The sequence below is a fragment of the Vanellus vanellus genome (genome assembly GCF_965231255.1).
Source record: "Vanellus vanellus genome assembly, chromosome: 9".
NCBI classification, from domain to species: domain Eukaryota; kingdom Metazoa; phylum Chordata; class Aves; order Charadriiformes; family Charadriidae; genus Vanellus; species Vanellus vanellus.
The window spans coordinates 24,983,313-25,008,559 of record NC_138914.1 but is presented as its reverse complement, the minus strand read 5'-3'; the positions used below and the strand labels follow the sequence as shown (position 1 = coordinate 25,008,559).

Below are 25,247 nucleotides of genomic sequence, written 5' to 3'. Positions count from 1 at the left end.
AATAACAAGCCTCATCTGGCACTTTTCACTCCCACCCCCTATTTACAAACCTTCTCAGCCTAAATTTATCCACGGTTGGTCTATTCTTACAAGAGTGTTGTCTTTCAGCAGTAGGAATTGGGAGAGCTGGGCTGGCTTCTTAAGTCTGCCATGGATTTTCTGCGTTTTCTGCTTAGTGAGCCCCACTGAGCGACTTTTATATTCAAAGACTAAAACTGGTCTGCAACTGTGGATGGTCTGTCCTAAAATGGCAAACCCAGATGGCTTGGTGCACTGCTGAGGTGTCTCCACAGGACAACACAAAGGATGCTCTAGGAATGAATTGGCCCTTCACTTGAAGCTCTAACATCTCTGGTGCACTTATGTCTACTGTAGCTGATACCTCCTCAAGGGTGGTGTGTCCGACTAATGTGGCCTCAATGAGCTGTTTCATGTTTCTTTGTTTTTCTTTCTTTACTGCTGTCAGTGGCAAAAAAAATGTGCAGTAAACTCAATATTAATATAATGGCTGATGAAAGACGTCATACCCTAGAGGGTATGAAAAAATGTCAACTGGAAAGAGCCAGTCGGTGGTGTATTTCCTTGGTCTGTTCATCACCTTAGTGGGAAGAGATTGTTGGAAAATATAATTCATTTTATACTAAACAGTGAACTTCCTTCGAATTATATCTTAATAAAAAAAGAGAACATCTTGGATAGTCTTTGATTTAGACACGCTGCATTTTAAATGTATCCTAATTATAATGCTCATCGCTTAACATTAATTTAATGAACATCCTCATTTATACGGACAAGGTTGGCAAATAGGAATTAATGCCATTAAAACCCACAAGTCTCCCAAAGGAAAAAAATCAAAAGATCTATGAAGAAAACATAACCTTATTATTTATAATAAGGCAAAGCACGAAATCACCAGCCGTACGTTCTTGTAATTGGCTCAGGCACCTTTAGCAGACACTGTTCTGAAAGGACTGGTGCTGTACTGCAAATGGCTGTTACCTGCCCAGCGGGTGGCTGGTGGGGACCTGCCCACGGGCATCGCTCTTGCTGCAGCAGAGCTTTCTTTGAGGAACTTTCAGTCTAAGGTTCCAGTCTTGCAGGTGGACCCTTGGCTTTCTGGTCTCCGTTGTTTGGATCAAGGCCAGCCCTCCTCTAATCGGCACCAGAAATAACCACAGTGGTTCATCAAGGCTCCAAAATAAGGACTGAAGGAAGACATTGTTGTTTTCTTAGTGTTGATGATGCACAGAACTGCTTGATTTTAAGAAACATTACCTGTCAGGTTTTTTCAACAGGCATTGATTTCAACTCACACAGAAGGTGGATGGTCCACTCACTCCTTCAAAAGTGTCGACATCCTGAACTGTGTTCAGATGATGGCAATGACAGTTATGTGCAATCCAAAGAGACCTAAGGGTACATTATGTTAACAAAGGGCTAGTGTAGACCTGTACGGACGCCTGCAACCCTCACAATTCGTCCTCTTACAAGAGGCTTAGGGTGTGGTAGTCATCACAGCCAACTCATCCTATGGCCTTCAGTGGGCTGTGGCCACCACTGTGGCCAAGCTTTCCATCTGACCAGCATGGGTGAATTACTGTGCTGCAGACTCATTTTCCTCCTTAAATATGATGGTGGTCTGCAAGATTCATGTATGTATGTATAAGTAGTGATTGGATGAGGGGGAGTGGTTTTAAACTGGAAGAGGGGAGATTTAGATCAGATATTAGGAAAAAATTTTTCCTGTGAGGGTGGTGAGGCACTGGCGCAGGTTGCCCAGAGAAGCTGTGGCTGCCCCATCCCCGGAGGTGTTCAAGGCGAGGTTGGACGGGACTTGGAGCAACCTGGTCTGGTGGGAGGTGTCCCTGCCCAGGGCAGGGGGGGTTGGAACTGGATGATCTTTAAGGTTCCTTCCAACCCAAACCATTCTGTGATTCTATGATATAGCCCCTTTCTTAACTGAGCGCAGTGAGGAGAACTTTCACCATTCTTATTCAAATCCCACTGTACAGTTATTTTAGGGGTGGGGGAGCACAGCTGAGCTTTAAACAAAGATGTAAGCATTCCCGCTTGGAGAGTTATGCCTCATACAATTGCTACTTGGTAGAAAAATGCTGTAATTGAAGGCCCAGACTGTGCGATATTTTCTTACCAAACTGTGTTTCAACTTCTGTTTGAACTCAGTGGTGAGTACATGCTAAAGGACTGCTTGACTTGGGGACTGAGTTTGTCAATAACTGATGTATCTGATGCTTTATTCTTAGATCTCCTCCGTCTTCCGCTTCTGTTGTGTCAACCTCTGCCCCCAGACTTCAGCTAGCTTTAATCTTACACGATGAGCATGGCGTGTGGCTAATATTTACAATCGTACTGACTAAAAATGAGAGGCTAATACATTGGTTTTGTATCTTCTGCCTCCAGGTCTTGTCAGTGGTGCAGCTCCGTACATGTTGGGGTGAATGTGAGTAGTCCTGTCCCTAGATGGGTCACAGTGAACAGTTTAATGTCTGTCATCTACGTGTACAGTCCTAGACTCTTAGGCTCCTCTCAAATACGGTAGCCTCTGAGCATCTCCCAGGTAAAATCAGTAGTAATTCTGGTGGACTTTCTGGAGTTTAGGGTCAAGACTGTGGTTACATGAAAATGTTGTTTCTGTCTGTCTCTGTAGGTTTATACATGTATGGACGTATCTCTGTCTCCAGTGGTGCACAGGTGTAGAAGTGGTTGGTTTTTGTGTGTTTTTTCTAAATTCTGATAGGTTAAGTGATAAATTCGACAAGTTCCACTATTGATGTCAGAGGATCGAAGTTTATAGAGTTTCATTCTGGAAAATAAAGTGCCTTGTAGTGAATTAAAATAATTATAATAATAATGAAAAGATACAACTTAATCAGAATCTAAAGTGAAGGGAAAAGTTGGTTTGAATATTAATATGAGAAAAGGGACCATAAGATTAAACTACTTCTGAGACCCAGGAAAAAGGTATTTGACACCGAGTAAGATGTCCAGTCACGAGAAAACCTGTGGTAGATCTGTGTATATTTGAAAAACAGCCTTACGATTACTGACATGCTTTTAACTTGTCTCAGTACAGATGTTTTCCCCTTTTTTATTTCATTATTCATATTAGGTTTCTCTCTATTAATAAGACACAAGCAGATCCAAATTCAGTTCCCACATGCATAGAAGAGGATGGACTCTTAAGAGCAGAGATTGGCTCAGATGATTAAAATTTTTGTGTGAATTTACATTTTGCAAGGCATTTTAGCTTAACACCTTTTTTTTGGTAGTTGGAAATGTATTGTTTCTATGGTACCGTGACGCTGGTGTCAGCTGCTGGAAGACAGAGCACAATAGGAAATGCACATCTCAAATTCTTCATATGAGAGTCACCATTTACATTACTGGATCAGGAACTATGCAGTAAAGATGTTTCACAGTGTATTTATATTAATATTTCGTCTTCTACATGGGCTTCCTGCCTCTTTGGTTCTGTTTCCATTTTGTAAATTTACACTTTTTGCTTAAAGCAAGTGTGAGAGCAAGATTACATCTCTGCTTGGTGCGTGACCTATTTATTGTTGCTTCAGAAAAGCAGAATTGTGTATCTCTGCCTCTTAGCTTCTCATGGAGTGCAAAACTATAGCGATTCTCCGGTGTTGAGGGGATGCTCAGGCAGGGGATGACAGCCAAGGTGGTAACTCTGTTCCTGGACACCCCTTCCTAATATCGAAGCCAGTTGCATTGAAGGAGTTACCTGAATCCAAACTGAGCCAGCATGGGCTGCGCAGCAAAATGATTTATTGGCATGTCCACCTAAGGGAAGACCATCACTGTTTCCGTGGTGAATTTCTTGCCTTTTTTAAGGGAATGTTTTGAAAACTAAAGCAGTAATTAGTGACCTGTAGCATGCTGAAATGAGCACAGAGACACCTGCAACAGGACATTGAGCTTTATATTCAATAGATGGCTTTGCATGCTGCTCACGATAAAAGTTGTTTCTCTGGAAGGTCATCCACAGTGTTTATATTGCTGCCCGCAATTTAGTGAACATCCATCTTTAAAAAAACTGTTATTTTCCTGATGAAATACTGGGGTTCTTGGATGCTGTGAGGAAGGAAACGGGTTAGCCTTTGGAAATCTAGAAAACGTAACTGTGTCTCCAAGGGTACAAGCTTTTCGGAGCATGGACCCTCAAGCGTGGCTTCAGTCCAACTGCACTCTGGCCAGGCTGAAGCATCCGTAAGCTGCCCAGCAGCAGTTTTTGGTTGGTCAGTGTGAGTACGAAGGTGAGTAGCAAGTAGCACAGGCTCCACCACAGCCTAGAGCCCTGGGTAGGTGCACAGGGTCCGAGGTTGGGTTGGTACCCACTGGCGATGGAGTCCTATCCTCCGTTATTGTCAGGGCTGCAAAAGCTGAGCTTAACTTTTTCAGTGAATACCGAGTGATTCTATGGGCTCCCTTACTTTCCAGAATAGCTTCAACGACTGGTGGGTTTTAAACAGTTATGTTGAACATGTTCAATATTCAAAGTTAAATGTGTCCTGGTTGGTTTGATCAAACTGTGACAGACGAGAAGTGGATCTGCATTGTTTTATTAATAATTACATTTAATAATTGTATGAATAAGTGAGAAGTTATTGGGTTATCAGCACTTTTCAACAGCTGTACTAATTCAGCTTCAGAGAAGGCTGTGGAAGAGTAACCCAGGACACCCTGGCACGCCCCAATGCACCCTTGCAAAAGATGTTTGCTCAAAGGATCCTTCTCTGGTTTCAGGCTGTGTTTTGCCAGCCGAGGACTTAGAGATCAAAAGAACTTAAAACCCATTGAAACACCTTCTGAAGAGTGGAATGGCGGTGGCTTTCAAGTTACACAGGGAGAAAGCTTCTTGGAGACTACTCTAGGGTAGGAACAGTTAGGAGAAAGGTAGGCACACAGTCAGTTTGGAGGGAGGTTTATTTAAAATAAACAGTGCTTGCTTTCAGGAGGTTATTTGGCCACTGCTTACAGTTTGTCATTGCTCCTGGAGGGACAGAATTGCGGGTCTGAGCGTGCACGAGGTTAGCTGAGCTAATGATGGCTTGCAGGGCAGTGCTACCAAGGCGCTGGGGCCGAGCGCGGTGCCAGGCTCTTGTGCTAGCTTGGGTACTGCAGGCAGTGCAGCTGCGCAAGGGCCAGGTGGAGTTTTACCGAAGAGATAAGCATGTTGTGGTTTCCCCCGCCTTCTTCCACCCTTGCTTCATGGTGCAGCGACAGCCATCTGGCTGCTCCACCTCCCCGAGACCGTGAACGCACGGGCAGAGTTCAGCCCTGGATGCAGCACTCCCCAGTGTAATGGGTCCTGCGGAGGAGGTTATATGAAGCCATGCAGAGCGTTTGCTAACGGGGTTGTATTGCTCTAGCACTTGAACAAGCTGCGTGGTGCCCTGTGAACAGACCCGAGAGAGTCATTTGATTCCAGCCTCAGGAGAGAAGCAACAGTTGAAGGTCTTGTCTTGAAATCCGGTGTCCACAGAGGAGGTCAGGAGGACCTCCAGGTAACTTTACCTGGTAACTACAGCACGAAGACACTCTGCAGGTCATAAAGTCTCCATGAGTGTGTGTGTATCATGTGTGCACAAGTATAACTCCTCCGTGTAGACGAACGGCTTAGATTCAGGCTGTGCAAACCCTCTGGTTTACAAGTTAAAAATGCCTTTTCTGGGGATAGTCTCAAACATAAATCTGCACTCTGATTTTTCCGTGAGTTTCCCCGACGCTAAACACCTCATGTAAAGGTTTGTGGCTCCTGAGCACGCTGGGGGATTAAATACAGCACCAGGAAAATTGAATTCTTGTGTGAGTTGATGTTTGTAAAATACTCTCTCAGCTCTTCCTGGAGGCTTTCTTGATAACTGGGTGAGAATGGTGATGTTGGCTGGCTCTTGCGACAGGGAGGAATTTGGCACGCAAAGGAGAAGTTGCAAGGCCAGGAGGAAGGTGTGGACTACATGGTGACCGCTGTTCAAATCCCAGACAGCTGGTGCAATAAAGAAAGTCTTGAGTGCAGCAGGAAAACACTTTGCAATAAAACTAATGCAGTGAAGTTATTAACTTCAAATCAAGATAGTTTGTTAAGGGACAAAATGATATTACCATCTCAAGTTGTGTCCTGGTTTGAGGGTTGAGTTGTAATACTGTCAAGTTGTTGACAGCCATCAAATTGTTGTCAAGTAAACGGCACAGATTGTTGATAATTACTAAGTATTCAATTGGACAGGTAAATTTTATTCTACGATGGGGTCATGTTATAGAATCATCGAATCATTGAATGGTCTGATTTGGAAGGGACCTTAAATATCATCCAGTTCCAACCTGCCTGCCCTGGGCAGGGACACCTCCCACCAGACCAGGTTGATCCAAGCCCCATCCAACCTGGCCTTGAACACCTCCGGGGATGGGGCAGCCACAGCTTCTCTGGGCAACCTGGGCCAGTGCCTCACCACCCTCAGAGTGAAAAATGTCTTCCTGGTATCTGATCTAAATCTCCCCTCTTCCAGTTTGAAGCCATTCCCATTCATCCTATCGCTACATGCCCTTGTAAAAAGTCCCTCTCCAGCTCTCCTGTAGGCCCCCTTCAGATACCGGAAAGCTGCTATAAGGTCTCCCTGGAGCCTTCTTTTCTCCAGGCTGAACACCCCAACTCTCTCAGCCTGTCGTCTCAGCAGAGGTACTCCAGCCCTCTGATCGTCTTCATGGCTTCCTGTGGACCCGCTCCAACAGGTCCATATCCTTCTTCTGTTAGGGCCTCCAGAGCTGGACCCAGTACTCCAGGTGGGGTCTCGCCAGAGCAGAGTAGAGGGGCAGAATCCCCTCCCTCGCCCTGCTGGCCACGCTGCTTTTCATGTGAATCACCGCTGTGAATACTGAGATTGAGTATTTGAGGGTGTATTGATATCTGTTGGGTTCTGGCACATCTGACATCTCTGTGTAGCTGTGTTTGGGCCTTAACGAGTGTGCTGGTATGGTCGTAATTACTAATGGCTCTTTGAAATTCAAACAGCTTTTGAGTTGTTCCTGCTTTCTTATAGGATTGTCTGGCCAAACCCTAGACTGTTTCCTATCTTTTTGAGTTTCTCCAGGTGTCAGAAAAAAGAGTCTTCTACTTCAGCATGGTCCAGGGACCCCTTGAAATCGTTGTCCATTTTTAACAGACTTTTGGTCTAAGAAAAATAAGCCTGATGTCAGGAGGCTTAGATTTGCTCTACGGAGGACGTCAGGAAAATACGTAGGACTCCACAGAGCAGCAAAGGTTGGGAAACCACTTTTAAGTAATTACATTAGCTAAACATGATATTGAAAGAGATAAAAAGATGTTTTTGTAACAGGTCACCGGGGCCCCAGTCCTCTTTCTATATGTTGAATATGCAAAGATCATGGTTCTCCGCATTACTCCAACTGGGAGAACTGTATGTTTTTTCAGAAAGGAATATTAAATTAGTCTTGTGTTTGATACGTTATTGAGCACTTTTGTTACCTGATATGAAATTAGGTAATGCAGGCTGGTTCTGCGGCACCCAGACATTCCCCTGTGCTGGAGTAATTCCCAGCTGAGCAATTAGAGCAATTTTTTGGTCCTTTGTGCCCCAAGAGCAGCCCAGAAAGACTAGAACAGCATCCAGAATCTGGCTTGTAGTTGAAATACAACTGCAGAATTGAAGGAAAATAAAGCGCAGCCAAATCTGTGCTGGTAACTTGGCTCTGCAGAGCCTGAAAGGGGCCGGGAGTGAGATAGGGGGCTGGAGAGTTGTGGTGGGATGGATGGAGAGCTGAGCTCACTGCCTCTCTGCATAACTGGGACCGGCAACTTAGTATGCGTCAAACGCTTCGTGCAGGTCATTCACTAATAAGAATGTATAGTAACTAATACATGTCTCAGAGGCTTCTGAGAGTGAATACCACTAATGAAAATCAGACCTGGGCTTCCAAGTGGCTTCGGGGGTGCTTTTAAAAATCACACACCCTTACACCCTGAGCTTCACTCAGCTGTTCGCTTCAAGGCAAAAAAAAAATCCCTTTTCCCCATTTTGTTTTGGTTTTCGTATTGTTTTTTACTGCTTCTTACGGGGTGAAAAACTACAATTTTTTTTCTAATGTTCCTTCCTAAGGTGAAATAGTGATGTAGCATGCAGTGTATTTTAAGGACTCATCTTCTAACTGTCAATTTAAAAGAATCTCCCTTATGGTATTTTGAATGTAGTTAGAGACTGAAAATGGGTTTTATGCATCTAAGCCACTGGAGTAGTTTAGCATTTTATGCCTATGAATAGCAGCAATGCAACCATGTAAAAATAGTAACTCTCTGCAAAGCGATCTGAACTTTTGTTTCCTTTGTAATGTCTTGAGATTACAGAAATCACTGGGGACTTCAGCGAGTGGATCAGATATAACACGTTCAAAAAAACAGGATGTCTTTTTCCACAACAACTAACCTGCTCACAAAAATAGCAACAGAGGATGGGTTATCATTAATAGCGTTCAGTGTAATAGAGACAAAACTGTTACACCTTAGGGAAACATATCCTATAGTAATAGCCTCAGTTGCTAAATGTGATTTGTTTCTGGTGTTTTTAAACTTGTTTTATGACTCAGGCTTAAACAATTTGGGTATTGCTGATGACATAAAATCTGTAATTCTCTGAATGTAATTTGAGTTCTCAGTGTCCACGTTTTGTTTCTATGCTTAATTTCATTTTAGCTTGTCTTGCAATGTGGGGTGCACTTTCTGAAGGACGTTCAACCTCTGTTTTTAAAACTCTGCCTGTGATTTTTACTCTCCAAAGAGCTTGGTGTGGGCTGCAACTTTCAGCAAGAGCAGCAAGCCCCTGTCCCAAGCAGCCTGTCAGTTCACATCATTGGGGTTTGAGAGATTTATGTTGAGACCTTTGCAGATACAGCTCTGTGCTAAACATGGAGGTGGAACGTACACTTGAATGTCTGTATACTTCAGACATAGGGTCTTCACACCAGAAACAGGGCAGATTTTTGTCTCTTAATCAAGGAGGTGCCAAGCACCTGCACTGGCCAGTAACATCCTCAGCCATTTGCAATTAAAAAAATATTCTACAGCTGGCTTAGTTGGCTGTAACATTTGTTTTTCAGGGAGGTCCTGATTTCACTCACTTTTACAAATAGTTTTATAGAGGTCAAGTAATTCATGCTTTCTCCCAGAGGGCTAATTCTCTGCTGCATACCACAACTGCAAACAAGATGAGGAAAAAAAAAAAATAATCGCAAAATGTGGTTCAGTCAACCAAAGGGCAAAGTTTATCCAAGACAGCAAAACTCGTACAACTAGCTGAAGTGCAGGGGTGAAGCAGCAGAGAGAGCAGCTCCTTGCTGTAATTCAATCCTGTTTGCATTTCTTAACCAGACTGTAACAAACAGATTTACTCTGTTTCTGTTTTTAAAAGGAAAGGGCACCTACTTTATAAGCAAGCAGTTAACTTCCAGTATGACTGCAAACGTCAAAAAGAGCGGACAACACCTCCATGCCCTGAAGAATTCTCAAATAATAAATAAGGTAGAAATGGAGATACATCCCACCCTGTGCCCCTGAGACAGCACAGCCCTCTCTCTGGGTGCTGGAAGGGGTGGTGGCACCAGGCTTTTCATGTTGAAGGATAAGCGTATCTCAAGAGGAAGGAGACCGTCACTTACAGTCATTCCCAGTCTCAACAATGGTCCTGTCGTGCCTCCAGCCTTCAAGCACTCGAATGGTTTTGTGGTTTTTAGGGGCATGGCAACTACTCAGAAGCACATGTGGTGCTTGAGTAACTTGAATACATGTCCTGCTCTAGCACAGTATTCCTGGTGTACGCTGTATGTACTTGTTTGTAGCCTGGTAGCAATAGCTGTGTGGACATTTCCCCACTAAGGCACAGTCTAAGGTTGCATGTCCGTAGTTCGCATCCCTTAGACAGGGTGAAATTCCCAAGGGTGGTCAGTCTCTGCTCACTGCAGTGCCTGCACCTTCTGCTTCTTCCTCCAACCTCTTCAGATTGAAGGAACGTGGTCAAAATTGTGTAGAACAGAGATGAAGCCCCTTCAAGATTTTTATAAGCTGGAGAAGGCTAATTCTTCATGTTTCAAGTACACAGTATGTTTCTCTACACAAGTCCCAGTGTTGGTCCCAGACTTGCGGAAACCCGAGTGTAAATTTTAGTTTAACAAGTACCCATGAAAAAACGTGGATTTGAGAAGGAAAGGATAATGTCACAAGGAAAACACATATTTGCCAATTTCCACAGGAGAATTTACAGTAGAGACAAACCTCTAAAGCAAAAGCTCTGCATGTAGGTAGCACAACCCAGCACTTGCACAGATTGGCATCTTCAAAGCACCAAGCAGATGTTTGTTAATTGTACTACAGCAGCCTTGGAGGCTATCGGGGAGGTATTAATATTGCTGCGTTACAGGTGGAGAAATTGAGTCAAAGAAGTTACGTAATTTAGTTGAGATTAAGGACAGTCACAACAACCCCATGAATAGTGCACATTTTCCTTGCCTTTATGTTTGCGTGTTGCTGAAGCTGCTGTGCTCCTGAAGGGGACCGCACAGATACGATTGTGTTTTGAAAGGGGCTCGTTCCCTCTAAACTTACGTTTCTAATGCACTGAGGGTGAGCAGATGTAAGACGACATGAAGTGTAGCTGAGGTTATCTCTCATTTAGGCCCTAATTCAACAGGTCCCGTGTATTGGACACTTGCCCATGTGCCCAAGCCAGCGCACATGGGTTTTCTCCTACCACTGCTTGCTCTCGGGTCTTGCTGAAGTGACACAGGCCTGTGTGTCTTTCTGTTCTCCCAAATGACTTCTGAACTTGCTGTTTAGCTTTAACTGTATCAAACAGCAGGCTTGAGGTCTCAAAAACCCCTGTATGTTTTGTGAAAATACATGGTTGATTAGACGAGTCAAATCCTTCTGCTTAGGAAAAGGCTTGTCTGTTTGCTCCTTAGACACCAGAGAGCATACATGGAATAGCCCTGGTCAGAGTTCACCCTGTAACAGCCACCAGAAAAACATCACACGAGACCAAGGAACAGCTCGTTTCTCTGCTCTTGGAATGGCTTCTTTCTTTCACTTTTCTTATCTTTACTTAACGTCTCTTGCGTCCGCAGTGTTGGCTGTTGCGTTTCTGGATGCTGTGATGTGGACTGCTGTCACTGAACATTGTCCTGGCATCAAAATGGGAAGCGTGAATCTCTGCTGCCGGGAAGTCCTGATCTTCCCGCAGTACCTATTGCTTTTTTCAGGCGGTGGAGGCTTCTGAAACTGGACGGGTATCTTCCTTACAAATGACACCTTGTTGTTAAGGAAGAGCATTATTGCGCAACGCCTGATAAATGACACATCAAGAAATTACACCAGTTGTTAAGGGATAGGGATGAGTTCAGGTTAATTACTACTGATGACCTTTATTACCTATAGAAATGCCATGAATGCCTCTTCTGCGCTGAGAGCTGCCCCACCCAGGGCTTTGATGCTTTCTCCTCATGTGCTGGAGTGGAGCAGCCGCTTGCTGCTGAGAGCCAGCAGCTGGCCCTGAGCACCCTCCTGCCTGTACCCCTGCCAAACCCTGGGCACGCTGGACCGTGAGCCCGGCAGCACAACCCTCTGCTCTCCTGGCTTATAGACCATTGATACTACCTCCAGCTTCTGCGGGAAGCGAAAGGAGTGTGGTATCAATCGCCGCTTTCCAATGTTTAATGTGATGCTGCTATCCCAGGTGTGTGGCTGGGAATAAAAGTTACTTGGGTTTGGAGTGGTTCAGGGAGAGAAGGAGAAACAGATACGTGGTTGAGTGAAATAAAAAGTTGAAGTGCCATTTTTTTACCAGTGTTAAAATTCCCTAAGCCTTCAGCGTGCTTCTGGTGAAGTGGTAAAGGTTGAAACGAGATTTGAAGTTAAATACACAGAATATAACAACTAGCCATAGAATCATCAAATGGTTTAGGTTCAAAGGGACCTTGAAGATCATCCAGTTCCAACACCCCCTGCCCTGGGCAGGGACACCTCCCACCAGCCCAGGTTGCTCCAAGCCCCGTCCAACCTGGCCTTGAACACCTCCGGGGATGGGGCAGCCACAGCTTCTCTGGGCAACCTGGGCCAGTGCCTCACCACCCTCAGAGTGAAAAATGTCTTCCTGATATCTAATCTAAATCTCCCCTCTTCCAGTTTGAAGCCATTCCCATTCATCCTATCGCTACATGCCCTTGTAAAAAGTCCCTCTCCAGCTCTCCTGTAGGCCCCCTTCAGATACCAGAAAGCTGCTATAAGGTCTCCCCGGAGCCTTCTTTTCTTCAGGCTGAACACCCCAACTCTCTCAGCCTGTCGTCTCAGCAGAGGTACTCCAGCCCTCTGATCGTCTTCATGGCTTCCTGTGGACCCGCTCCAACAGGTCCATGTCCTTCTTCTGTTAGGGCCTCCAGAGCTGGACCCAGTACTCCAGGTGGGGTCTCACCAGAGCAGAGTAGAGGGGCAGAATCCCCTCCCTCGCCCTGCTGGCCACGCTGCTTTTCATGTGAATCACCGCTGTGAATACTGAGATTGAGTATTTGAGGGTGTATTGATATCTGTTGGGTTCTGGCACATCTGACATCTCTGTGTAGCTGTGTTTGGGCCTTAACGAGTGTGCTGGTATGGTCGTAATTACTAATGGCTCTTTGAAATTCAAACAGCTTTTGAGTTGTTCCTGCTTTCTTATAGGATTGTCTGGCCAAACCCTAGACTGTTTCCTATCTTTTTGAGTTTCTCCAGGTGTCAGAAAAAAAAGAGTCTTCTACTTCAGCATGGTCCAGGGACCCCTTGAAATCGTTGTCCATTTTTAACAGACTTTTGGTCTAAGAAAAATAAGCCTGATGTCAGGAGGCTTAGATTTGCTCTACGGAGGACGTCAGGAAAATACGTAGGACTCCACAGAGCAGCAAAGGTTGGGAAACCACTTTTAAGTAATTACATTAGCTAAACATGATATTAAAAGAGATAAAAAGATGTTTTTGTAACAGGTCACCGGGGCCCCAGTCCTCTTTCTCTATGTTGAATATGCAAAGATCGTGGTTCTCTGCATTACTCCAACTATCACTACATGCCCTTGTAAGGAGTCCCTCTCCATCTTTTTTGTAGGCACCTTCCAGATACTGGAAAGCCAGTGTGGCTTTCAACAGTCCAGTGATTAGTTTGCTAGTTACCAATTCTGAACCATATATTTGTCCATGGATGTGGCAGGCACCGCTGTACTGGGCACTGAGCTCTGAAGACCTGCACCCTGCAATTGGGTTGTGCTGTTGGCCTGTTGGTAACCTAGGCAAACCCCTCCAATCCTACCCATCGCATATTCCTCATCTGCAAAAAGCTACAACTGTACTGACCTCCTCAGTTAATACATTGTACCACATGGAGAGGGGTGGGCTTTTCCCCACGCCAGAAATTGGGACCTGTAGTTGGGGTGTGAGGTGGGAGTGAGGGTCCCATCTGAAGTTAGTGTGGTCCATGGCTGTGTTGTGACGAGCAAGGATGCAGCATCGCCCCCCGGGAGCATGCGGGTGCCAAGCATCCTGGGGAACCGCTGGCATTCCTCTCTGTGCTGGCTTGCAGCCTTTCTCACAAACCCAACTCTGTCTGAAGACCTTAAATTTCATGTTTGGGCTTATGTTTGAAGAGTGCTGCTCAGGAGCGGATAAAATGTATGGCTTTGGTTTGTTTTCAGAAATTAAGATGTTAGCTTATTTTCCCTTCTACTCTATTTATTATTCCACTCTAGATTTTATTTTCTTTCTCATCAAATAGCTTTTCGTTTGGTTGTTTTATTTTTTTGATATTTTTCTATACTTGTCTTCTGGTTGATAATGGAGATTACATGGTTTTGGTAGAATGGATAATATGTGCATTAATTTTTCTCCTAAAATTACTTAAAATGTCATCTCACTGAAGATGACAAATCAAGGTCCTTGTGAACATTCACACTATAAAACCAGTTCCGATTTACGCACCTTTTATTATTGTTGCCTGCATAAAAAAATTGTTAACTTTGTCAGAATACTGAAAGCTAAACATCTCTTCATTGTGAACACAGAAGCAATTTCGTTTTCAAGTGGCAAGGGGCAGAGTTTCTAATAAAAATGTAATTTGTAGCCTCTGACTGCAAATGCTTCTGTCTGTGCTAATTCTCATTTAAGTCATTGTAAAATGTGTGATATATCAGCTTAAACAGCTGCAATATCAAAGGCTTTAATTTTCATTATTATTTTTCCTTCCTATAACAGTTTTGGTAAAACTCAAATGCATCAGTAATAATGTTTCACTTTTATCTCATTATCAAATTAGTTTTACACTGCCTCAACCTGAGTTAAATCACTTAAATACCATTTAAAAATCAGCCATTAAGTTGTTTTGAATCATTCCGACAAGATACTCTTGCATGCACAGTAATTAATCTCTTATCCTTACTGCATTTGGGCAAAAAGGTGGAACAAGTTTTCTATAGATCGAGTGGGATGTTTTCTATAGGTAGAGAGGTGCGTGCCGGCTGCTGCCGCGGGGCTGATGCTCCTGCGTGCTGCATCCCTGTCCTCCACATGGGCTCCATCCCCGGCTCCCAATGGCTGCGTCACGGCTGCAGCCTCTCAGGCATTAACATCGATGGGCCGGTGAGTGCGGTGCTTTGCAGGATGTCTGGGGAGAGTTTGCTTTCCTTGCTTCCTTCACCAAGGAAAAAATTCCTCCTTTTAATTTGCTTTGGGAACCTGATGTTTTCCCCAAGGAGAAAGTGTTTGGTCCTGCCAAATGCCTGAGTTGTCACACAGTTAAAAAACAGCAGCTGGAGGTAATTCACAGACAGCCAGGGACATCCCTAAATACTTCACTAGAGGACACCCACTTTGTACCTGCACACACCTCCCAGTAGGGAATCAACGGCATCCTTGAGGTCCCCTCCCTGTGCAACTGGGAGGATGTCTTTAGCCATCTCTGTCACGGATGTCAGTGCTTCACTACATGATTTGTGAGTTCTTGCAGTGGAGCAGGATTTTGGTGGGATGTCAGCATGCTGTTTTGGGGGGGGAGGGGGGTCTGTGGGCTTTGTGAAACGTGTTCTTGGACTGCTGGCAGAAATGAAGCAAATAAATCTGCTCCTGCTGTTGTTTGTGAGGCTGCTTCCAGCTCTGCCTCCCACCGCTGGGCCCTCCGTTCCCTGCCCAGCCTTCTGCCGTACCAGTGCTCCTTTGCTGAACCTCTTCTGTCCATTTTTATCTCTTCCATGGATCTGAATAATCACAGAAAAGCACTACTGAGAGCTTTTTCTAGTCTTTCTCTGTTGCTGGTAAGGCATCCAGGGCTGGTATTGACAGCTCGATGTGGGTCTGGCTGGAGCGGTGCTGGTGGCTGGAGGCTGCTCCCAAGCGCGCCGCCCGTCATCCTGCGCTGTCGGACACAACCCGCCTGGTTGGTGTCGGGGCTCAGATGCTTGGCTCGAGTCTGTTTTCTGTTTGTGTTTCTCTCGGGCAAATGAGGCTGAAAAAAGAAACTGGAGGGACTGAAGTAGAGCGTTCTCATGGAGAGAAAAAAAAAAAAAAAAAAGATGCAAAACACAAAGCACCATTTGTGCTCAAATTTGGGGGGTTGAGGGGGAGGACAGCACTGTTCAGCTCCCATAGATGTCTTGGTTTTCTTCAGCTAGAGAAATGCTTTGATTCTATTCTATTGTTAATTAACCACTCTGAGAAAAAAATACATTTGTAAATGAGGCGGGAGACAGCTTCAGGACTCTGCACTGACTCCTGCCAAGGCAGGCAGTCTCCTGGTTCTCCTTCACCCGTGCAAATGCTCTGGAGACCGACCCAAGGGTAGGTCACTGCTGCAGAGCTGATGCCCCCCCTGATACCAAAACCTTGCCACATAAACCCCAGTACACCCAGCAGGATATGCTCGTTCCTCTTCTGGCAGGAATGTTCTTGAGGGGTTGTCTCTGCCAGTCTGTCTTTAACGATGGCAATTCAATGTCGTATGCCTATATTCACGTGGAAGCCCACAAATAATTCCGCTGCTGGAAATGCCTGGCGAGTCAAGCTCTGTTTGTTGAGAAAAGGGGCACAAACTGGCACCGGTTCATATTTTGGTTAAAGGTTACTGGAGACATTTCAATAGGGTGACTTCTTTGAGAGTTTAATGGCAATTCCACATAGAGTGAGGATAGCGGCTTCTGCCTACGAGTAGCTGTAAGTGGCCAAACCTTGTTCAAAAGCCATGTTGTAGTTGGAAAAGTTGACTGCGTCTTTTCGAGGACCGTTTGAATTTGAGGTCAGTTATTTTTACTTCTCCATTTTGTTCTGGTTAAATATTTTCACTTGCTCTCAGAACAATAGCTCCCACCACACTGAAGCCTTCTCCCAGTGTGGTGGCTTTTCCTACCTCCTCCCGTAGCAATCCATGCAGCGCCCAAGGGTCTCATCTCCTTAGTTTAGCTAAATATAGACTTTTCAAGCCCTTGTGCAGAGCCTAATCCATACCTTTACTAAGCTTAACAAGCTGATTCCAGCGGCATAAGCAGCTGACGCAGCTTTGTGGGTAGAGGAATCCTCTACATTCTCTTATGCTTGCTCTAATCTGCCAGGGTTTGTTTAAATTTTCTACTGCTTAATCTGGTATTTTACTGCCTGTACGTACTTGACTCTGAGGGCTGGATTGTTGTGATGATTTTTCCTGTCTGCAAACTTACTCTTCAGTTTTCCATGCTGTCTGCCCAGGGAGATCCGATAATTTGGTATTTTTTCAAGTAGCTGTTTTAAAAAAAAAAACAAGCAAACAACAAACAGCCAAATCTGCAGTTGCTTTTACACAATTCAGAAGTAATGTCCTGTTCACAGCCCAAACTCACCAAAAATGAGCATTTCTCTGGCTTTGCAAAGCTTCTTTCCCCCTGGACTCTTTGCTTTGAAGGGAGCTAGGTTCCGTACGTGTACTGGTGGCTACAACAGGATAAGAATATCCCCAAAGGTTTCTGGCAGAATCTTATTTTGACAAAATGTTTACACCAGTTGTAAAAAAGATTTCTTTCCATATCTTAGCCAGGTTAGCTTTCTCCACCTTGGTTTCCAACTCAATATGGGGTTTGTTGATGCTCTTTTCTAAAAGTGAGTAGGTCGGTGGTTTGTGATCATGATGCTCACAGTTACACGTCACCGAGTGCCTTGGATTCAAAAGTGTTTTCAACCCCCCTTTGTGTATTTGAGCAGTTACTCCTCCTGCTTGCAGGTGTTTGTGTGTGCGCTCACTTATGCCGTGTGCACCCACACACCTGTGCGCTTCCTGCCAAGGTCATCGCAAGAGCTGTGAGCTCCATGAAGCCGGGGAGCTGGTTCTCAGCAGCGGGGACCTGCAGGGCTTCAAAAAGCGTCGAAGAGGTGGACATGTGTGACCGTGCGTTGTCTTTCCTTTGTCCCGACACCTTCCCGTCTGCCAGCAACCAGCAGTTTAGGGCCTTCCTACATCTAGACCATCACGTTTAGCGATTACCGGTGTGTCCAACCTACATGAATGTCTCTAATTATTTAACTTGTTTGTCGTTTTGGACACTGCAGTATTGTCCTAAAGAGCTTGAGCACAGTGAGAATGGTTTGGGAGACTCGGTAAGTTGCTTGACAGAACTGGCCAGCCTGTTGCCTTGCCTGTGGGAGAGGACCAGGCATCTTCTCCTCTGCTTCCTATGGGTCAGAGCCAGCCGCTAAAAAACTCTGAATCTGTCTTCCTGCACTAATTGCTAGTCTGCACTATAAGGAGGCTGAACACTGCTGTATGAATGGAGATGGCATTACCATGACCCGTGCCTGAGCCCTTTCTCTGACAGAAGAGCGGTATCAGTGTTTTCCTGCTAACTGAAGAGCAATGAGAAGGCATTTCAGGCTGTGAAGTAGAGAAACTCTGAGAGTGCTATTATCGCGGTGTGATCTGGCCTTGTTTTTGCAGGTGGCTAAGGTGAAGCTATCTTTGTTGCCTCTTGTGGCTCCTCTTGCCTAGCTGAGCTCTCATGGAGCCTTGGCAAGAGGGCCGTAGCTCACAGCACCGAGCTCAAACTCCTTTTTTCTGTGTTGCAAACGTGCCTTGCAGCATGGGCAGCTTCACAGCGAGCAAGAAGGAGCTTTTTCCTGTTTGCTTTCCCTGCGTCAGAAGGAACGGTGCCGTTCTGGAGTTGGATTGTTTGGCTGGCTGCTCGGCGCTCCGACTGCGCAACAATTTCTTATCTTGGGCACTTCATTCCTTTGCAGTTTGGTTTTGTTTTTCCCCAGCGCTGTGTGCCGCCGGTGGATTGCATTCACGCGGCGTGCCCGCAGGCTGCGCTGTGTTCTTGCATATGTTGTGCCATCCAAAAAGAATCTCAGTGGGTGTTCTAAGCAGCTGCCATGATATAACCCATCTTCTTGGCAGCCTGAAGTGCTGTGTGTCTTCTTTTCCTTCTCGTCTTCATATATCGTAGTAGAGATGGAGCCTATAGAAGTCTTGCGTATGGTATACCTTGCCAAGATTACTCTGGTCCCTAGCAGCTGTCCATACATGCTCGGTAAAGAAGATGCGTTTTGTTAATTAGGTTTATGTGGGATGGTGCTTGGAGAACTCTGGGTAAATACAAAATGGTCTTCCTGGGGAAAAAAAAATAATCTTTGGGACTCTCTGCCACCTTTTAATGATGTTCCACAGTGTGTGGTAGTGGGCTTCTGACTGACACCCTTTTAAGCACCACATCAGGAACGTGGGCTGCTTTGTATTAGCTGTTAGCAGTCGGTATAGCTGCGTAGTAAATGCATGGCTTATTGGGGTTTGGATTTTTTCATTATTAACTGCATGCTTGCATTTTTGGAGATGGACTCGAGCTAATGTAATATTTGCCTTCATGTTTTCCAGCTGTGTGGGTGTTGAAGAAGAAGAGGCACCAGACATCGACATCTATCATTGTCCAAATTGTGAGAAAACCCACGGAAAGTCTACTTGTAAGTATACTTGCACAGCTGGTCCTCAGATACAGAGCAGATTCTGTATGATTAAACAAAAGAAGCTGCTTTTTTTTTTTCTTTTCTTTTCTTTCCATTACAAGAAGACACACCAAAATATCATGTGTCATAACTATTAGAATTCAAACCATTAGGTGGATTGTGGAGTTTTGGGTGCAGCTCCCGTCTCGGCCTCGGGCAGTCTGCGTGAGCTAATGCCAGGCACCTTACCAGCTTCGGTCCCCAGTCCCGGCGATGAAAACGCTGCTCCCTTCCCCACGCGGAATTAACAACTGTGAAGGTGCTTAGTCCTGTGGGCTAGAAAAATCCTCCAGAGACAGCTAGTTCTAATACAGTGAGTTTTGGAAACTACATGGTGTTTTTTGCCTTTGGATGAGAAGAGTAAGAAACTGTATGTTACGCTTGGCCTGGATATAAAACTGTAGCGATTTCAGTGGCAGTCAAAATTGCAGGATGCACCGAGGGTGCCAATTCTTGCAGTTCTTTCACAGGAAAATGTTCTCCTGAGTAAAAGTGACAGTTGATCTCAGTGGGAGTTTTGTCTGGGAAAGAACTGTAGGATGTGTTTGCTTTGGTCAGATGAATTCACAAATTCTTACTATTATACAATGGAAAAAAAAAAAAGAAAGAAAAGAAACCAATCCCTGTGAAAGATGAAATGCTTTACTTGAAAGGCATTTACTGTAAATAAGCAACAATGATGCGGAGGTTCTCACTGCATCGCAACCTTACAGCAACACACAGAGGAAGAGCTCTGTGCTCATCTTCCAGGAGTCAGAGGAATCGTAACATTCCTTTTTCAGTGCAATACCGGGGATGGCTGGAAACTGACTTCTTCTGTGTTAAAAATTCAGTAATTTTAAAAGCAAGCAATTATTTCTGCACTGCCTTAAAAGTTAAAGTTTAAAAAATTTCTAGGGAGGAAGGGGAGGAGTCTGAAATGTTCTTTTGGGGGCAAAAATGGGAATTTTTTCAAAATCAAGCGTGAACCTGAATGACCTGCAGCTGTTCCCGTCTCCCAGATGGTCTGCTAACAACTTTGGCCCAAGCAGGGCACCCGCAAATTGAGCAAGCTGGCAAAAAAGCCCTTGGGAGGCTTGTTCTGAAAGACTTAACAACATCAATATGTACCCGCAAAATGTTTTGATTTAAAAGAGTCAGCCTTTCTAATGTTTTGCTGGAAGATTTCTGACAAACGCACTGGAAATTGGTCAAACAAATAACCGCAAATCATCTTCGAGTGAACAATTTGGTGTTGGAATGGGTTGGGTTGAAGAGGGGGGTGTGACTGCAGAGACTCCCAGGCTGGTACTGACCCAGTATAGAAGCAGCAGCACAGGATTTCTCGCCTCTCTTAGTTTTGTACAACATTGCGAGGCGTCTGCTGCTTTGATTTCTTTCACTTAGCTTTGAATTATGAATGATGAAAGGCACCTACTTTTCAGTGCGAGGGGAAAAAAAATCAGACAGAAGCAGCAAAAGTCGATAAACAGGAACTAAATATCAGTTCTATAAAAACTGTGGTGCATAATCTTAGAATTGAAGAAATGGCAGTTTCGATAAAAAGATGACAAGTTTAATTTGCCAGTTAGGATGAGGAGAGTTGAATAGACGACAATTTTCTGATGCTTTAAAGAAGGTTTTTGGCTATCCAGTTTTTTTTTCTGCGAATAAAAATGGGAGTTGGCAGCACGTCCCTCAGTCTGCATCATGCAGCACGGCAGAAAGTGCTCGTGGAGTGCTGTCACTCGTTCTGGTCTCGTCAACGTATGAGGTTATCAGTGCAGTCGGGAAACAGAACATTATATAATTCTGCAGTGGAGCAATACGACTTTGTTTTCTCCCTTCAAATGCGTTGCAGAAAGTTTAACGATGTACAAAACCTATCGTCAAAGTGGTTGAGTGTAAACATTTGGGGAACATTGAAACGTTGGTTATTGATAACCTTACCTTGAGTTTTGGTGAAGTATGAGATGACAGGTTCTCCAGCTGCATAGCCGTTTTCACCCTTCACTCATGGAATCGTGGGTCCCGTTGAAAAATAAGGCTGTTATCCTGTAGCCCCTCCTTGCGGAGTGCAACAGGCCAGGAGAGTTAAACGACCGATTAAACGAAGGCAGGAACAGCTTGGCTGAGCGCGTTCATTCTGTCAGGCATTTGTATGCAGGGCGTCCTGCTGCACGGCGCTTGGCCTCTGCAGGGACTTCTGTGAGATGATCGCTCCCCTTGGTTATGAATTGTTACAATCTATATTTAAACTGGTTATCTAGCGGTATCGGTTTTGAAATAAATGAGTAAGTGTTGTGCCAGAGCCAGTTGTTCACTGGCAGGATTTAATTATTGCAAGATTAGCAAAGGGAAACACAGACACCGATTGTCTGTTATGCAACTCGTCTGGATTTAAAAATATATGTGTATTTCTGGAGCACGCATTCCGCAATATATGTTTTCCAGATGTCAAATTTAAAAATCGTTTTCTTCTTCTTACATTTTTCCACTTTACCAATGTGGCTTAGTGGCTACTATTTCAGAAGATTGCTTCCCGTCATATGACATCCTAAACCATTTTGGTTTAATGAAATTTGTAGGGACTCCTCTTTGGGAAAACTTATGCACATTCACACCAAATTTTCTGACATCATTTAAATAAAATGCAAGTGCTTTGTTTAGGCAGACTTGACTCAGTTTCGTCACGTGGTCCGAACTGTTTGGTTTGATTGCTCTCATTTGCAGCAGTGAAAATCAGGAGAAATTCTTTGGAATGGGTGAAGTTACATAAATGCAAGCAAACCAAAGGCAGGCTGAAACTAGTTTTAAGGAGTTACAAACTTGAATATAAATCAATAGAGGACTAACAGGGTGTTTCTAGGTATCCCTTCTTCATAAATACCTTTGAAATAATATAAGTCTACCTTTGAAGTCTAGAATTATTCATTTCGAGGTACAGTTTTCAGAAAAATATATTTCCTTTTTCCTCCAGAGAGTTTTCTATAGAAGGAGAGGGTTATACTTTGCAATGGTCCAGTTTGGATCAGAGAGCTCTACAGAACAAGAAATCTGTAATCATTTAAGAAAAAGTGGCCTTTCTGGCCACAGCTAGTATTTGTTGCACATGTTAATGGGCCTTTAATCCTTGCTGTGGTGTTCATGGTAAAGATGAAACATAAAGAGAATGGCTGAAAATGGGCCAAATGTCATTTTTTTGATGTAGTAATGGACTACAGCACCCGGCTTTCTGCCGTCCAGGAGGGTAGCAGCTCCTGGGGAGAGTGCTGGCGGCCGAGGCATCTTTGTGGCCCCTGCGTGAGAGGTGGATGGGAGAGGTGGACAGGAGAGGTGGACCAGAGAGGTGGGTGGGAGAGGTGGACGGGAGAGGTGGACGGGAGAGGCGGATGGGAGAGGCGAATGAGAGAGGTGGACTCGAGAGGTGCATGGGACAGGTGGGTGCAAGAGGTGAATGGGAGAGGTGGACAGGAGAGGCAGGTGAGAGAGGTGGATGGGAGAGGTAGATGGGAGAGGTGGACAAGGGGAGGTGGATGTGAGACGTGGACAGTTGAGGTGGACGGGGGAGGTGGATGCGAGAGGCAGATGCTTGCCGGCGCTCGGTGCCGAGCGAAATAACTCCCTGCTGCTTTTTGAAGAGTCCCAGTGAATTTCTTAATTCAGCACTGATTTGCTGCCTTTATTTCTCCGCACGCCACGCTATCTGCAATGTAATAAAAGAACATGCTAATATGATAAACTCTTTAATTTTCACTGTGGCAAGCGACACCTGTTTCACTGGGACTTGTGCAAAGAGTCCCAGTGTCAGTTCAGATCTGCTGAGAGGGGGAGGAGGCAGTCGTCGGAAAGGGAAGGAGAGGAGGAAGGTTTGGCATTCATGGAGGGCTTGTTTCCTTTGTTACCAGGAGCATTGAATTAATACACTAAGCCTGAGAGTCATTAAGATAAAGAACTAGCAGCTTTAATGAATATATCCAGCTAGGCTGGAGAGCTGCATGGAACTAATAAAACCAACATGCTTTGTGCAAAACCTGGGATGGATTCGTTGGGAGATGTCTTTACTTGAGTTATTCCAGGGTTGTGGTCAGGAAAACAAAGTTAGCTTTTTCCGAACCTCATGTCTTATAGCTGTGGCCTCCGGATTCCTTTCTTAATGAAAAAGTATGTGGGTCTGTGTGTATGTGCCTGTGCAAAGAGCGAGGAAAGAGTGCCGTCCGTGCGTGGTTACTGAGGAGCCTGGTTCCTCCCTTAGCTGTTTGGAACAGTAAGAAAAGCCTGAGGTCTTGATTTTGGGGTAAAATACTGACTTTTATGATTTAAAACAAGGGCAAAAACTAAAAGAAAGCTGTGGCATATGAAAATTCTACTAACAGAGGCTTGAATGGTATGAACACGCACTTGGGACAAAAAACAATGTACTCCCCAAATGAGCATGTCTGGACGGGCTGTGGAGGCAGGAACAGCTGAGGGAGATAGTGCTGACTAAGAGAAAAAGCTGGACCAGTTTTTCTTGCTCTGCACTATCTGGCTGTCAAAGTGGCAAGGCAGAACTGCATTGACGTTTGACTTACTTATTTGTGCTTGTTCCAGCTGACCCTTTTTCCATGATGAACTTGCCTGTGTGTCTCATGCACTGGGAGCGCGGTCGGGGGGGGCCGTCACTCTCCTGTCGTCGACTTAAGGCCTCAGCCTGGCTCGCTTTTCAAAACCTAGAAATAAGAGGAGTTCTAAAAATTGCATTTGTGATGCCCTCGCATCTTTTTCTTTTCTTTTTCCTTTTTATGTGCATGCTGTGTGCAGGGTGTAATTCAAAGCCCATCAAAATTGATGTCAAATCTGCCTCTGCTGGACAGACTTATAGACTAAGGTAATTCATGACAAATATATTCCTAAAGATCTATACTGCATATTGAGAAGGCAGAAAAAGTGGCTTTCTAAGAGTTTTATGATAAGGATTAAGTGTGTAGCCTGGCAAGTACAAAGCGTCCAGAGCCTGTGTTTGCATAAAGCCTGCGGTAGCTGTGCAGCTCAGTAATTATCCGTCTGGTTGCCCTTATGTTACAGAAAGAACATTGTTCGGTATGTAATAGATCTTCAGGCTACAGTATAATTGTCTAATGGTGAATTGAGAGCAATATTCAAATTTGCAGTGCAGCATAGTAGGGGTTCCCTCTTCTCTGCTCGCGTAAGAAATGAAATGAAGATTTGTCCTTCTTTCAAATGTGAAATGAAATGAAAGCTTGTCCTTCCTTCAAATGTCTTAATAATTAACTTCTACCTAACATACGGTACTGTCCAATTCATTCTTTTTCAGTGAAAAAGAAAAGAAATTGGCATAAACACGATACTGGACAGACGACAGAGGTCAAACCTGTACAGAACGGGAGCCAAGTCTTCATAAAGGAACTTCGAAGTCGTACTTTTCCAAGGTGGGTTGTTGAGCTGCATGCACAGACGGGGCTGTTGGGGTAGAGCATTATATAGTAGCCAGTTTCCTGTGAAGCTGGTGATGATCCCTGCTGAAAGCATTATTTAGTACAGAGTAATGAAGTTTAAATGAGTGCTGTTTTATTGCAGATGGCCCTGGCTCTTCCCTTTTTTATATTTGTGCAGCCATATTAAAATCTACTCTTGATTGAGCCCCGTTCCCGTGAATTTCCGTAGAAGCTGGTATTTGTGAAGACAAGAACAAGAATGTGTTTGGCCCCTGCAACGTTCGCTTGCATAAGAAACCAGCCAATTTATTGCATAGAATTATCCAGTTCTCAAAAATACCAATGGTTTTGCTGAAGTCTGTCTCCATCTTGAAAAGAAGAACAATGACATCCTCAGTTGCTACGGTCACAAAGGCTGTCTTATTTGGGGTAATGAATAGCACTAATTGTTAGGTGACATGTTCCACACTTTATTAGGCTGCTTCACAGCCATTTGTAAGAGTGATGATTTTCTTCTGGTCCTTTAATGTAGGCCTTAGCCCAATAAATCCTTAATTATTAATGACTAATTATTTTAGAAGAATCCTCGGAGACTAGTAAAGTATACTTGGTAAACACAAAACTTCTTTCTTTTTTATTGCGAATTTAATTTCACATTTAATTTCAGATACTGGTCTTAGGCTGGTTAAGGAAAAGGCTGAAAATACCTCTGCGAAGTGTTTGTAGCAGTGTGTTTCACTGAACTCAGGTCCCAGTATTCTTCCT

At 44.5% G+C, this 25,247-nt stretch overlaps 1 protein-coding gene across 2 annotated transcripts in view; it reads left to right on the top strand.

Annotated features, from left to right (window-relative positions):
* PHF2 (PHD finger protein 2) overlaps nucleotides 1-25,247 on the top strand; it is a 91,055-nt gene that overhangs the window by 27,320 nt on the left and 38,488 nt on the right. For both annotated transcript variants that reach the window (XM_082487785.1, XM_082487784.1), the window contains 2 exons: nucleotides 18,938-19,023; nucleotides 24,362-24,476. In XM_082487785.1, coding sequence (XP_082343911.1) covers nucleotides 18,938-19,023; nucleotides 24,362-24,476 — 201 coding nt within the window. The remainder of the gene's footprint in view (nucleotides 1-18,937; nucleotides 19,024-24,361; nucleotides 24,477-25,247) is intronic.